Source organism: Mesoplodon densirostris, chromosome 18 (genome assembly GCF_025265405.1).
Source record: "Mesoplodon densirostris isolate mMesDen1 chromosome 18, mMesDen1 primary haplotype, whole genome shotgun sequence".
Taxonomy (NCBI): Eukaryota; Metazoa; Chordata; class Mammalia; order Artiodactyla; family Ziphiidae; genus Mesoplodon; species Mesoplodon densirostris.
Window position 1 is genome coordinate 64,619,468 of NC_082678.1, and position 12,121 is coordinate 64,631,588.

The 12,121-nt window shown below is 39.8% G+C and overlaps 1 protein-coding gene across 1 annotated transcript in view; it reads left to right on the forward strand.

Annotated features, from left to right (window-relative positions):
* CA10 (carbonic anhydrase 10) overlaps positions 1 to 12,121 on the forward strand; it is a 524,382-nt gene that overhangs the window by 59,001 nt on the left and 453,260 nt on the right. Inside the window, exon 2 of the mRNA XM_060081980.1 lies at positions 7,217 to 7,291. Coding sequence (XP_059937963.1) covers positions 7,217 to 7,291 — 75 coding nt within the window. The remainder of the gene's footprint in view (positions 1 to 7,216; positions 7,292 to 12,121) is intronic.

The following is a 12,121-nucleotide window of genomic DNA, read 5'->3' on the forward strand; positions in this document are numbered from 1 at the left end:
CCCAAGATATGATCTATCCTGGAGAAAGTTCCATGAGCACTTGAGAAGAAACTGTGTTATGTTGTTTATGGATGGAATATCCTATAAATATCACTTAAGTCCATCTTGTTTAGTGTATCCTTTAAAGCTTGTGTTTCCTTATTTATTTTCATTTTGGATGATGTGTCCATTGGTGAAAGTGGGGTATTAAACTCCCGTAGTATGATTGTGTTACTGTAGATTTCCCCTTTTATGGCTGTTAGCATTTGCTTTATGTATTGAGGTGCTCCTGTATTGGGTGCATGAATATTTACAATTTTATATATTCTTTTTGGATTGATCCTTTGATCATTACATAGTGTCCTTCTTTGTACTTGCAATAGTCTTTATTTTAAAGTCTATTTTGTCTGATATGAGAATTGCTACTCCAGCTTTCTTTTGATTTCCATTTGCATCGAATGTGTTTTTCCATCCCCTATCTTTCAGTCTGTATGTGTCCATAGGTCTGAAGTGGGTCTCTTTTATACAGCATATGTATGGGTCTTGTTTTTTTTTATCTATTCAGTCAGTCTGTGTCTTCTGGTTGGAGCATTTAATCCATTTACTTTTGAGGTAATTATCAATATGTATGTTCCTATTACCGTTTTCTTAATTGTTTTGGGTTTTTTATTGTATATCTTTCCCTTCTCTTGTGTTTCCATCCTAGAGAAGTTCCTTTTTCATTTGTTGTACAGCTGGTTTGGTGGTGCTGAATTCTCTTAGTTTTTGCTTGTCTGTAAGGATTTTAATTTATCTGTCAAATCTGAATGAGATTCTCACTGGTTAGAGCAATTTTTCTTGTCGGTTTTTCCCCTTCATCACTTTAAATATGTCCTGCCCCTCCCTTCTGGCGTGCCAAGTTTCTGCTGCAAGATCAGATGTTAACCCTATGGGGATTCTCTTGTATGTTATTTGTTACTTTTCCCTTGCTTCTTTGACTATTTTTTACTTTGTATTTAAATTTTGATAGTTTGAGTAAGTTGTGTCTTGGCATGTTTCTCCTTGGATTTATCCTCTATGGGACTCTCTGTGCTTCCTGGACTTGATTAACCATTTCCTTTACCATATTAGGGAAATTTTCAACTATAGTCTCTTCAAATATTTTCTCAGTCCCTTTCTTTTTCTCTTCTTCTTCTGGGACCCCTATAATTCGAATGTTATTGCATTTAATGTTGTCCAGAGGTCTCTGAGACTGCCCTCGATTCTTTTAATTCATTTTTCTTTATTCTGCTCTGCAGTAGTTATTTCCACTATTTTATCTTCCAGGTCACTTATCCATTTTTCTGCCTCAGTGATTCTGCTATGATTCCTTTTAGAATATTTTTAATTTTGTTTATTGTATTGTTCATCATTGCTTGTTTGCTCTTTTGTTCTTCTAGGTCCTTGTTCAACGTTTCTTGTATTTACTCTATTTCCAAGATTTTTAATCTTTACTATTATTATTTTGAATTCTTTTTCAGGTATACTGCCGATTTCCTCTTCATTTTCTTGGTCTGGTGAGTTTTTCCCTTGCTGCTTCATCTGCTGTGTGCTTTTCTGTCTTCTCATTTTGCTTATCTTACTGTGTTTGGGGTCTCCTTTTTGCAGACTGCAGGTTCGTAGTTCCCGTTGTTTTTGGTGTCTGTCCCCAGTGGCTAAGGTTGGTTCAGTGGGTTGTGTAGGCTTCCCGGTGGAGGGGACTAGTGCCTGTGTTCTGGTGGATGAGCCTGGATCTTGTCTTTCTGGTGGGCAGGTCCACGTCTGGTTGTGTGTTTTGAGGTGTCTGTGGACTTTTTATGATTTTAGACAGCCTCTCTGCTAATGGGTGGTGTTGTGTTCCTGTCTTGCTAGTTGTTTGACATAGGCTGTCCAACACTGTAGCTTGCTGGTCATTGAGTGAAGCTGGGTGCTGGTGTTGAGATGGATATCTCTGGAAGATTTTCGCCATTTGATATTATGTGGAGCTGGGAGGTCTCTTGGGGACCAGTGTCCTGAAGTTGGCTCTCCCACCTCAGAGGCACAGCACTGACTCCTGGCTGCAGCACCAAGAACCTTTCATCCACACGGCTCCTCAATTTGGGATGATTTGTTGTCTATTCATGTATTCCACAGATGCAGGGTACATCAAGTTGATTGTGGAGCTTTAATCTGCTGCTTCTGAGGCTGCTGGGAAAGATTTCCCTTTCTCTTCTTTATTCTCACAGCTTCCAGGTCTCAGCTTTGGATTTGGCCCCGTCTCTGCATGTAGGTCGCCGGAGGGCGTCTCTTCTTCGCTCAGACAGGAAGGGGTTAAAGGAGCAGCTGCTTCGGGGGCTCTGGCTCACTCAGGCCGCGGGGGAGGGAGGGGCATTGAGTGCGGGGCAAGCCTGCGGCGGCAGAGGCCAGCGTGACGTTGCACCAGCCCAAGGCACGCCGTGCACTCTCCTGGGGAAGTTGTCCGTGGATCCCGGGACCCCGGCAGTGGTGGGCAGCACAAGATCCCCGGAAGGGGGGAGTGGACAGTGACCTGCACTCGCACACAGGCTTCTTGGCAGCGGCAGCAGCCCCAGCTTCCCACGCCCATCTCTGGGGTCCGCGCTTTCGGCCGCAGCTCGCGCCCGTCTTTGGCGCTCCTTTAAGCAGCGCTCTGAATCCCCTCTCCTCGCGCACCAGGAAACAAAGAGGGAAGGAAAAGTCTCTTGCCTCTTCGGCAGCTCCAGACTTTTCCCCAGACTCCATCCCGGCTAGCCGTGGCGCACTAACCCCCTTCAGGCTGTGTTCATGCCGCCAACCCCACTCCTCTCCCTGCGCTCCGACTGAAGCCCAAACCTCACCTCCCAGCCCTGCCCGCCCTTGAGGCCGAGAAGACAAGCCTTTCGGGCTGGTGAGTGGCGGTCGGCACTGATCCTCTGTGCGGGAATCTCTCCGCTTTGCCCTCCGCACCCCTGTGGCTGCACTCTCCTCCGCGGCTCCGAAGCTTTCCCCCTCCGCCACCTGCAGTCTCCACCCGTGAAGGGGCTCCTAGTGTGTGGAAACCTTTCTTCCTTCATGGCTCCCTCCCACTGGTGCAGGTCCCTTCCCTATTCTTTGTCTCTGTTTATTCTGTTTTCTTTTCCCCTACCCAGGTACGTGGGGACTTTCTTGCCTTTTGGGAGGTCTGAGGTCTTCTGCCAGCGTTCAGTAGGTGTTCTGTAGGAATTGTTCCATGTGTAGCTGTATTTCTGGTGTATCTGTGAGGAGGAAGGTGATCTCCATGTCTTACTCTTCCGCCATCATCCCCAGAAGTCCCCGTTGGAAGATTTTTAATCACAGTTTCAATTTCATTACTTGTGTTTGGTCTTTTCATATTTTCTATTTCTTCCTGGTTCAGTCTTGAAAGGTTATACCTTTCTAAGGATTTGTCCATTTCTTCCAGGTTGTCCATTTTATTGGCATAGAGTTGCTTATGATACTTTGTATTTCTGTGGTGTCCATTGTACCGTCTCCCTTTTCACTTTTAATTTTATTGATTTGAGTCATCTTCCTCTTTTTCTTGGTGAGTCTGGCTTTAGGTTTATGAATTTTGCTATCTTCTCATATTACCAGCTTTTAGTTTTATTGCTCTTTGCTATTGTTTTCTTTGTTTCTATTTCATTTATTTTTGCTCTGATTCTAATGATTTCTTTCCTTCTACTAACTTTGGGTTTTGTTTGTTCTTCTTTCTCTAGTTGATCTAGGTGTAAGGTTAGTTCATTTATTTGAGATATTTCTTGTTTCTTGAAGTAGGATTGTATTGCTCTAAACTTCCCTCTTAGAACTGCTTTTGCTGCATCCCCTAGGTTTTGGATCATCATGTTTTTGTTGTCATTTTTGTCTAGCTTGGTGTTTCTTGATTTCCTCTTTGATTTCTTCAGTGATCTGTTGGTTATTTTGTAATATAATGTTTAGCCTCCATCTGTTTGTGTTTTTTACCTTATTTTTCCTGTAATTGATTTCTAATCTCATAGCGTTGTGGTTGGAAAAAATGTTTGATATGATTTCAATTTTCTTAAATTCACTGAGGCTTGATTTTTGACCCAAGATGTGTCCTTTCCTGTAGAATGTTTCATGTGCATTTGAGTAGAAAGTGTAATCTACTATTTTCGGATGAAATGTTTTATAAATATCAATTAAATCTATCAGGTCTATTGTGTCATTTAAAGCTTGTGTTTCCTTATTAATTTTCTGTCTGGATTACCTATCCATTGGTATAAGTGAGATGTTACCATCCCCTGCTATTACTGTGTACTGTTGATTTCCCCTTTTATAGCTGTTATCATTTGCCTTGTGTATTAGGTGCTCCTATGTTGGGTGCATATATATTTATAATTGTTATATCCTCTTCTTGTATAGACCCCTTGATCTTTATGTAGTGTCTTTCCTTGTCTCTTGTAACAGGCTTTCTTTTAAAGTCTATTTTATCTGATATGAGTATTGCTACTCCAGCTTTCGTTTGATTTCCATTTGCATGGAATATCTTTTTCCATCCCCTCTCTATATAATATTCTCCTTTCAATTTTTTTTATTTTTAAAATATTTTTATTAAAGTATAGCTGATTTGCAATGTTGTGTTAATTTCTGCTGTACAACATCTCCTATTACTTATTATTTTTTTAACATCTTTATTGGAGTATAATTCCTTTATAATGTTGTGTTAGCTTCTGCTGTATAACAAAGTGAATCAGCTATACATATACATATATCCCCATATCCCCTCCCTCTTGTATCTCCCTCTCACCCTCCCTATCTCACCCATCTAAGTGGTCACAAAGTACCGAGCTTAACCCCCTGTGCTATTCGGCTGCTTCCCACTAGCTATTTTACATTTGGTAGTGTATATACATCAACGTCACTGTCTCACTTTGTCCCAGCTTACCCTTCCCCCTCCCCATGTCCTCAAGACCATTCTCCATGTCTGTGTCTTTATCCCTGTCTTATCCCTAGTTTCTTCAGAACATTTTCTTTTTTTATGATTCCATATATATGTGTTAGCATATAGTATTTGTTTTTCTCTTTCTGACTTACTTCACTCTGTATGACAGACTCTAGGTCCATCCATCTCACTACAAGTAACTCAATTTCATTTCTTTTTATGGTGAGTAATATTTCATTGTATATATGTACCTCTTATTCTTTATCCATTCATTTGTCACTGGACACTTATGTTGCTTCCATGTCCTGGCTATTGTAAATAGTGCTGCAATGAACATTGTGATACATGTCTCTTTTGAATTATTGTTTTCTCAGGGTTTATTCTTCTTATAGTTTAATTCAGTTTTATTTTGCATTTTTGTGTCTCCTTCCAGTAGAATGTAAGTTCTTGGAAAATAGCAACTTTGTATTCTTGATTCTTGGGATGCTACCTGACAATCACAGGACCTCAATAAACATTTCAAGTGACAAATAATCAGTGGACACTAAAGTCCTGAAATTTAGGAAGAGGAGGGGTTACAGTGGAGGTAGAATGATAGGAGAAATTTACTGAAAGGAGTGAGAACTTGGAAGGCTTTGAGAATTGAGTAAGACTAGTCAATAAGTAGATAAAGATGGACTTCCAAAAAAAGAAAAAAGAGTAGAACAAAGGTGTGGAGAGAGCAATAAACACGGTCTCCTTGGGAAAAGCAGGTGAACAGAAATTTTGTGAAGATTATGACATCAGAATTCGTGGCAAATCCAAATTGCAGAGATTCTTGAATACCAGGCTTGGAATCAGCAATGTTAGTGACTTTCCTTCTGTTGAGTTTCAGCTCCAGCTACCTTTGTGTCTTTTAACCATGATCTCATTCTAAGTCTTTTGAGTGAAAATAATATACGCTGCTCCACCACCATTTTTTTATTTCTTTATTTCCCATTGCAAATTTTGATGTCAGCTTGCTTAGGTCTGGCCCAGTGTGTAAGGTGATTCTAGGTTATACACGTCTTCTGTGGTTGGAACTGTCACAACAACAAAAGAAGTATAAAATTGAAATAGTTTTTCCTTACTATCAAAAGAAGGGCCTTTGCTATGTGTATTTCCTCATCTGACAGTGATGACAGCATTTATTGTCAACACAATTTTTTTGATTAGACAGCTGGATTTTTCCCAGGGGCTGGTTGCACATCAAGTAAGGAAATCCAAATCCACAGGCAAAGAGAATCAGAGAACACAGTGGAAACTAAGGCTGCTTTCTGTTCACCATTTGTTCTGAGAAATTCTCAGTCAGCTCTCCACCCACTGGAAATCAGATGTAAACAACAACAAGATGATGATTGATGATCTGGCTGGGAGACGTTAAAATGGAAATGCAGTACTTCTCTTGGTGTTCTAGTCAGATAAACTACTTACTGTAGTAGTACAGCAGAACTTTAAATGAGGTGACGTTTAAATGTGCTGCCCTGTCTTTCCAAATTGCCTAGAAGTAGGTAGCCAGACTGGGAATTTGAAAACATATTATGTAAAAGGTCTTTATTTTCTTCAATTCTAGCCTATATTCAGTTCTAGCTTATATTTTGTAATTGATGGGCATCAAGTGGGCCCTGCTTAGGCTGACTGATTTTTGCAAGGTGAATCTGGATCATTCACAATGCATGTTAAAGAAAGCTAATGAAAATTCTACAGTTCCATCATTATAATAGACTTGATTTAAATGGTCTAATTGTCTTGCTGTCTGCTAAAATCTTAAATAATTCCACATTTGAATGGATGGGATAGCTGAAGAAACAATGATTGGAGATGAAAAGAGAACAAAAAGTTTTGCAACTCTCTTCATGGAACAGAGGCTTTCAGTGATACTTTTGTCAGTTGCAATACTCAAGTCCAGGGGTTTCTTTTTCCTTCTTCCTTTTAAATGATGTTTCTTGAATTGATGCTTCAGTCAGACTGATAGGTCTTCCTTATATGGATGTGTGTGTGTATGTGTGTGTAGGGAGAGGTAAAGAAAAGAGGTGAGACAGAGATAGAGATAAGTGACAGGGCAATTCAAATAGGCTTAAATACATACTTACTATTTCTCATCAGTAGAAATATCCTGAGTGTTTTTTATAAAAGTTTATGACAGTATATTTACAGGTTAATAATCAATTTGAAAATAATGAGGTGGTAGGCTGATGTTACAGTTTGTAGTATGACTTATGGGTAGAGAAGAATTATTTTATGTATAGTCAGTCTTCTTTCTTGGACAACATGGACACAGTATTTCTCTGCTTTCATCTTAGTCTGTTTTCTCTTTTGTTTTTGCTTTAGCTCAACAGAATTCACCAAAAATCCATGAAGGCTGGTGGGCATACAAGGAGGTGGTCCAGGGAAGCTTTGTCCCAGGTAAATGCACATTTATGACTTTATTTTTAAGAAAATAATTTGACTGAAATGTAGTATTATTTCCAGAATTTTGCATTTGCTACATGGCATGGAATGTATTGCAAAAGGCATTGTAGTCTGACTTATGTGTTAGACGAATCCTCCATCAAGAGAAAGTTTATTAAGTGAGTGGTAATTTAACCAAGACTACGTTTTTCCATCTGAGCTTACATCTTAACGTCCTTGCATCTACAGGTGGCTGTGTCAGGGACAGGGCAATGCAAGAGTCAGGGTTGAGGTTCTGTATGCTAAAATTTGGTTGAGAAAGAGCGATTTTTTTTAATGTTAATGAAACAGGAAGTCTGAAAACTAGCAATGAGGCTTACTGGGATGCATGCCATTTCTGATGTCACTTCAGTAGCATTCACCATCAGGACTTAGCAGATTGGGCCAAATACCAGGTAAAAAATCATAGGTAAAGTGGATGCTTTCAGCATGGGATTAGAGAACTGAAGACAGGTTAAAGCCAGAAACATACCATAACTTTAGTTTTGAGACAAGGTGGAGTGTTGTTGTCTTCCCCCACTACTCTTATCCTAATTATAGTCCTCAGTCTTCTGCTGCTTCAAGACTGTAGGGAAAGAGGAAAGAGAAAGAGCATGAATGTTAAGGAGAAGGATCGAAGGGAAGGCAGGTGAGATATTTCAAAGGTTTTTTTTTTTTTTTTTTTTTTTGCGGTATGTGGGCCTCTACCTGTTGTGGCCTCTCCCATTATGGAGCACAGGCTCTGGACGCGCAGGCTCAGTGGCCATGGCTCACAGGCCCAGCTGCTCCGTGACATGTGGGATCTTCCCAGACTGGGGCACGAACCCGTGTCCCCTGCATCGGCAGGTGGACTCTCAACCACTGCGCCACCAGGGAAGCCCTTCAAAGTATTTTTAACTGCTTATATGTGAGGGGGTAAGAGATAAAGCTCTCAAAAGGAGTCAATGTGGAGGTTCCAACTCAGGCACTGAAAACAGAGGTCAAGTGTCAGTTGACGTCTTTAGTTAGTGGCAGGTGGGAAGAGCAGTACCCCCAGGTCACCTGGTTCATTCTTGGATGCTATCTTCTTTTCCTGTTCTTCTGTATAGTTCATTATATCAGCAGTACAGAGCTAAGCAAGTTGCTAGACTCCTCTGAGCATCATTTTTCTCATTTGTATTGTGGGACATAAATACGTACCTTTGAACCTTTTCAATAAGAGGAAAGCAGGCATGGTGAGAGAGAATGAATTGCCCAGGGAAAAGCCAGTTGACTGCCGAATAGTTTCATAAATTGATATTATTAACTTGATATATTTACTATGGTACATTTATTTCTTGGCCCAGTGGGCATAGGAACTGGGCTTGATTAATTCACCCAGAAATGATCAAGTTTCTAATAATATTCTTATAATAATTTAATTGACACAGATGTGTTCATATGGTATGCTATAGATATATGACATTTTATACTTACAATTGGGGGCATCCCTTTCCAATTAATAGAAGGTTGTGTATTTTTTCTGAGGAATCTTCTTCTCATATTCAAGACATCCCAGAAATTACATTTATAATAATATTTTTATGCTCTGTGATTATTAAATTAGAGCAACAAAGGGCATTCTGCCAGATTATAAATCTTGCTAAACTAGTAATATTCTCCATAGTGACTGAAATGCTCATGGATAATACTGGATACGTTCTGAAACATTTTGCTTTTCAACCCCACAGTTTTTTGACTTTTTCCCCTCTGTTGACACATTCTTCCTTTACATGTACTTAAGTCCCTATTTTGAATTTGTTTTTGCTTCTAAGACAGCCACAGGAAAGAAGTTTTATCTTTCCTTTATGTGTTGATTTAAAAGAATTTAAGTTTCCCTCATTTCAGGTTTTAAATGAGGTAATATGTATAAAACCGTCTATATGGGAACCAGTAAGGTGTGGAGTTATGAGCATGAACTCTGGAGTTGGACAGACCTGGAGCTGAGTCTGGACTCTATGGCTTCCTTCTGGTAGAACTGTCAGCAAGTCGCCTACCAGCTCTAATTACCCCAGGTTCTTCATCTGTTAGAATGAAGATAAGGACCAAACCATCCTCACAAACTTTTGTGAGGATTAAATTACATAATATAGGTAAAGTGTCTGGGGCATTGTGTGAGTCAATACCTGGAATGCTGTTGGCATTACTATCATTATTTTATCATAACAACATAACTGGATATTTGATACTTCTCTGTTTGAGAAAGGAAGAGAAATGTAAATTAAAAAATGTAATCATGCAAGTGAGGGTCTCTCATGATGCTAGAACATGGAAGGTGCTTAGTAAATGTTCCTTGAATTTGTAAGCTCAAAGTGTCTCCATACAGTGACCGCTGGAGAGGAAACTTCATCATTCTCTAGATTTAACAGTCCCAAAATTCTTTGGCTTCTTGGTAAAGAAGACTGGTATCTGATGATCTCACTTCCTAAACTTTTGGGAATTTCAAATCTCTTTAAAAAGATAAGAGTCATAAGAATTTGTGAATTAAGTAATTGGACCTTACACTCTAATGTCTGACAGACTCCAGATGACTCACTTTATCTGAATTGGTGCTTAGGCCAATGGTCCCTTTTTCTCTCATTATCATTACTGAATATAAGGTTAAGAATGTTATTTACTTTGCCCTGGGATTTTTTTCAGATTATCAATGTGTAAAAGAGAAGAGAATCTCTTATGACTAGATTATTTGGACAAGTTTTATTGTCCCATGAGCTTTTACTAGAGTGTCCAGAAATAATTATCAGTTGACGTAATAGTTGTGAATCTGTTACCTTAACAAAGCTTGTAGGAGATAAAAATACATGATTTCTACAGCAATGGCAAACACAAAGTTGATTTAGCATCAGAATAGCCCACTTTGGTCAGTTCAATAGTACTTAAGGAGTAGCCACCTGATACTGAGCACATGTGTGGGACTGTTGATAAAGAGCTAACTGATACATAGTTCTTATACAAGGATAAACTCACAGTCTAAAGAGGAAATAAAGCCATAAACCCATGACTTAGTATAAGTGCTCTAATAGGGTTTATAAGACATATAAAGGAGGCCATAAATCGTTGGGATTCAGCCTGCCTGGTGTTTAACAGATTTTGTTGTTTACTTGCTTAAATCTGCATCTTCATCCAGCATCACCCATAACCACCATCTGCCTTACAGACAGAGCACCGATTTTATTTGGGTGTTTACCTCCACATAGTCATGTGCTCAGGGAAGGAGACCTTCCCAGCCCCAGAAGGTTACTCTTGGTTAATATCTACACCATGGTGATTTCAGCCTATTTTTTTGACAGTGATTGATTTAGATGTCATGATGGCTACTTTTATGTGTCAACTTGGCTAACCCACAGTACACAGATATTTGGTCAAACATTATTCCAGATGTTTCTGTGAAGATATTTTTAAAATGAGAATTAGCATTTATACTGGTAGACTCTGAGTAAAGCAGATTACTCTCCATAATGTTGGTGGGCCTCATCCAATCAGTTGTGGGCCTTAAGAGAAAAAGGCTGAGGGAACTTGTGTTTCCAGAAGTTTCTGGTCTTCAGCTGCAACATCAACTGGGCCTCCAGGCTGCTGGCCTACCTTGAAAATTTCAGATTTGTCAGTCTCCATTATCATGTGAGCCAATTCCTTAAAATAAATTTCTCTCTCTGTAGACTCCCCCCCCCCACACACAAACACACACATTCTATTGGTTCTGTTTCTCTGGAACACCCTGAAAGTTGGAGAGAACCAAGATCTTTTATGGGCCACTTGAGTATTGAATTAACCATGGAACTGCCTCAGCATTTGTTTTTCTTGAGATAAAAATACATCTTGTTGTTGGAGCCACTTTGAGTTAGGCTTTCTGTTACTTGCAGCCCAAAGAATTCTTCAAGAGTCACATTTCTCAGTACAGAGGAGAAGGAAGGAAGGAAGTCTTGGGTCTTGACAAGCTTCAAGATTATCCAAAGTGGATAAGGAGAAGAATGTGAGGATTATCAAGATAAACAGCACTGGCAAAGAGGAGTGAAAATTCATTGTGGGTTTGGGGAATACTGGGTACCTCTGAGTCTCTAAAAGGCAGGGTACACAATAAGATGTGATGAATTAGTAGACCAGCAAGGTCATCAGGGGCCATGCTGTTAAATTCTTTGTGTTCCATGTTCAAGAGCTTAGGTACAGTTTTTGTTGTTGTTGTTGTTTTGATTTGTTTTTTAAATAGAGGGATTATAAGACATTTTTATGCTCTGGAGTGAAACAATCAAATGTAAATTTTAAAAAGCCATCTATGAGCCAAATGGCCATGGACATGACAGAACTACACATATTTACAGTGCAGCTATTGATGAAAAAGACCAGAAGACTAGCATAATATATATACTACTAAAGGTGTAAAGAAGGAACCACAACAGGACAGGTAAAAGGGGCAGAGAAGCAGTATAGTCGAGACCCATACACCTAGGTGGGCCATCCACAAATGGGAGGATAATTATAGTTGCAAGGAGCATAGGATCCAAGCCCCACACTGGGCTCCCCAGCCTGGGAGTTCTGCACCGTGTAGAATGTTTGACTTTGAAAGCCATCAGGGCTTACTTTTGGAAGAGTCAGAGGGCTGTGGGAAATAGAGACTCCACTCTTAAAAGGCCCACACAAAACCTCACACAACCCAGGATGCAGGAAAGAAGCAGTAATTTGAAAAGATTCTGGGTCAGACCCACTGCTGATCTTGGAGAGTCTCCTGGGGAGACAGAGGGTAACTGGAGCTCACCCTGGGAATATAGACACTGGTGGAAGTCATTTTGGGGA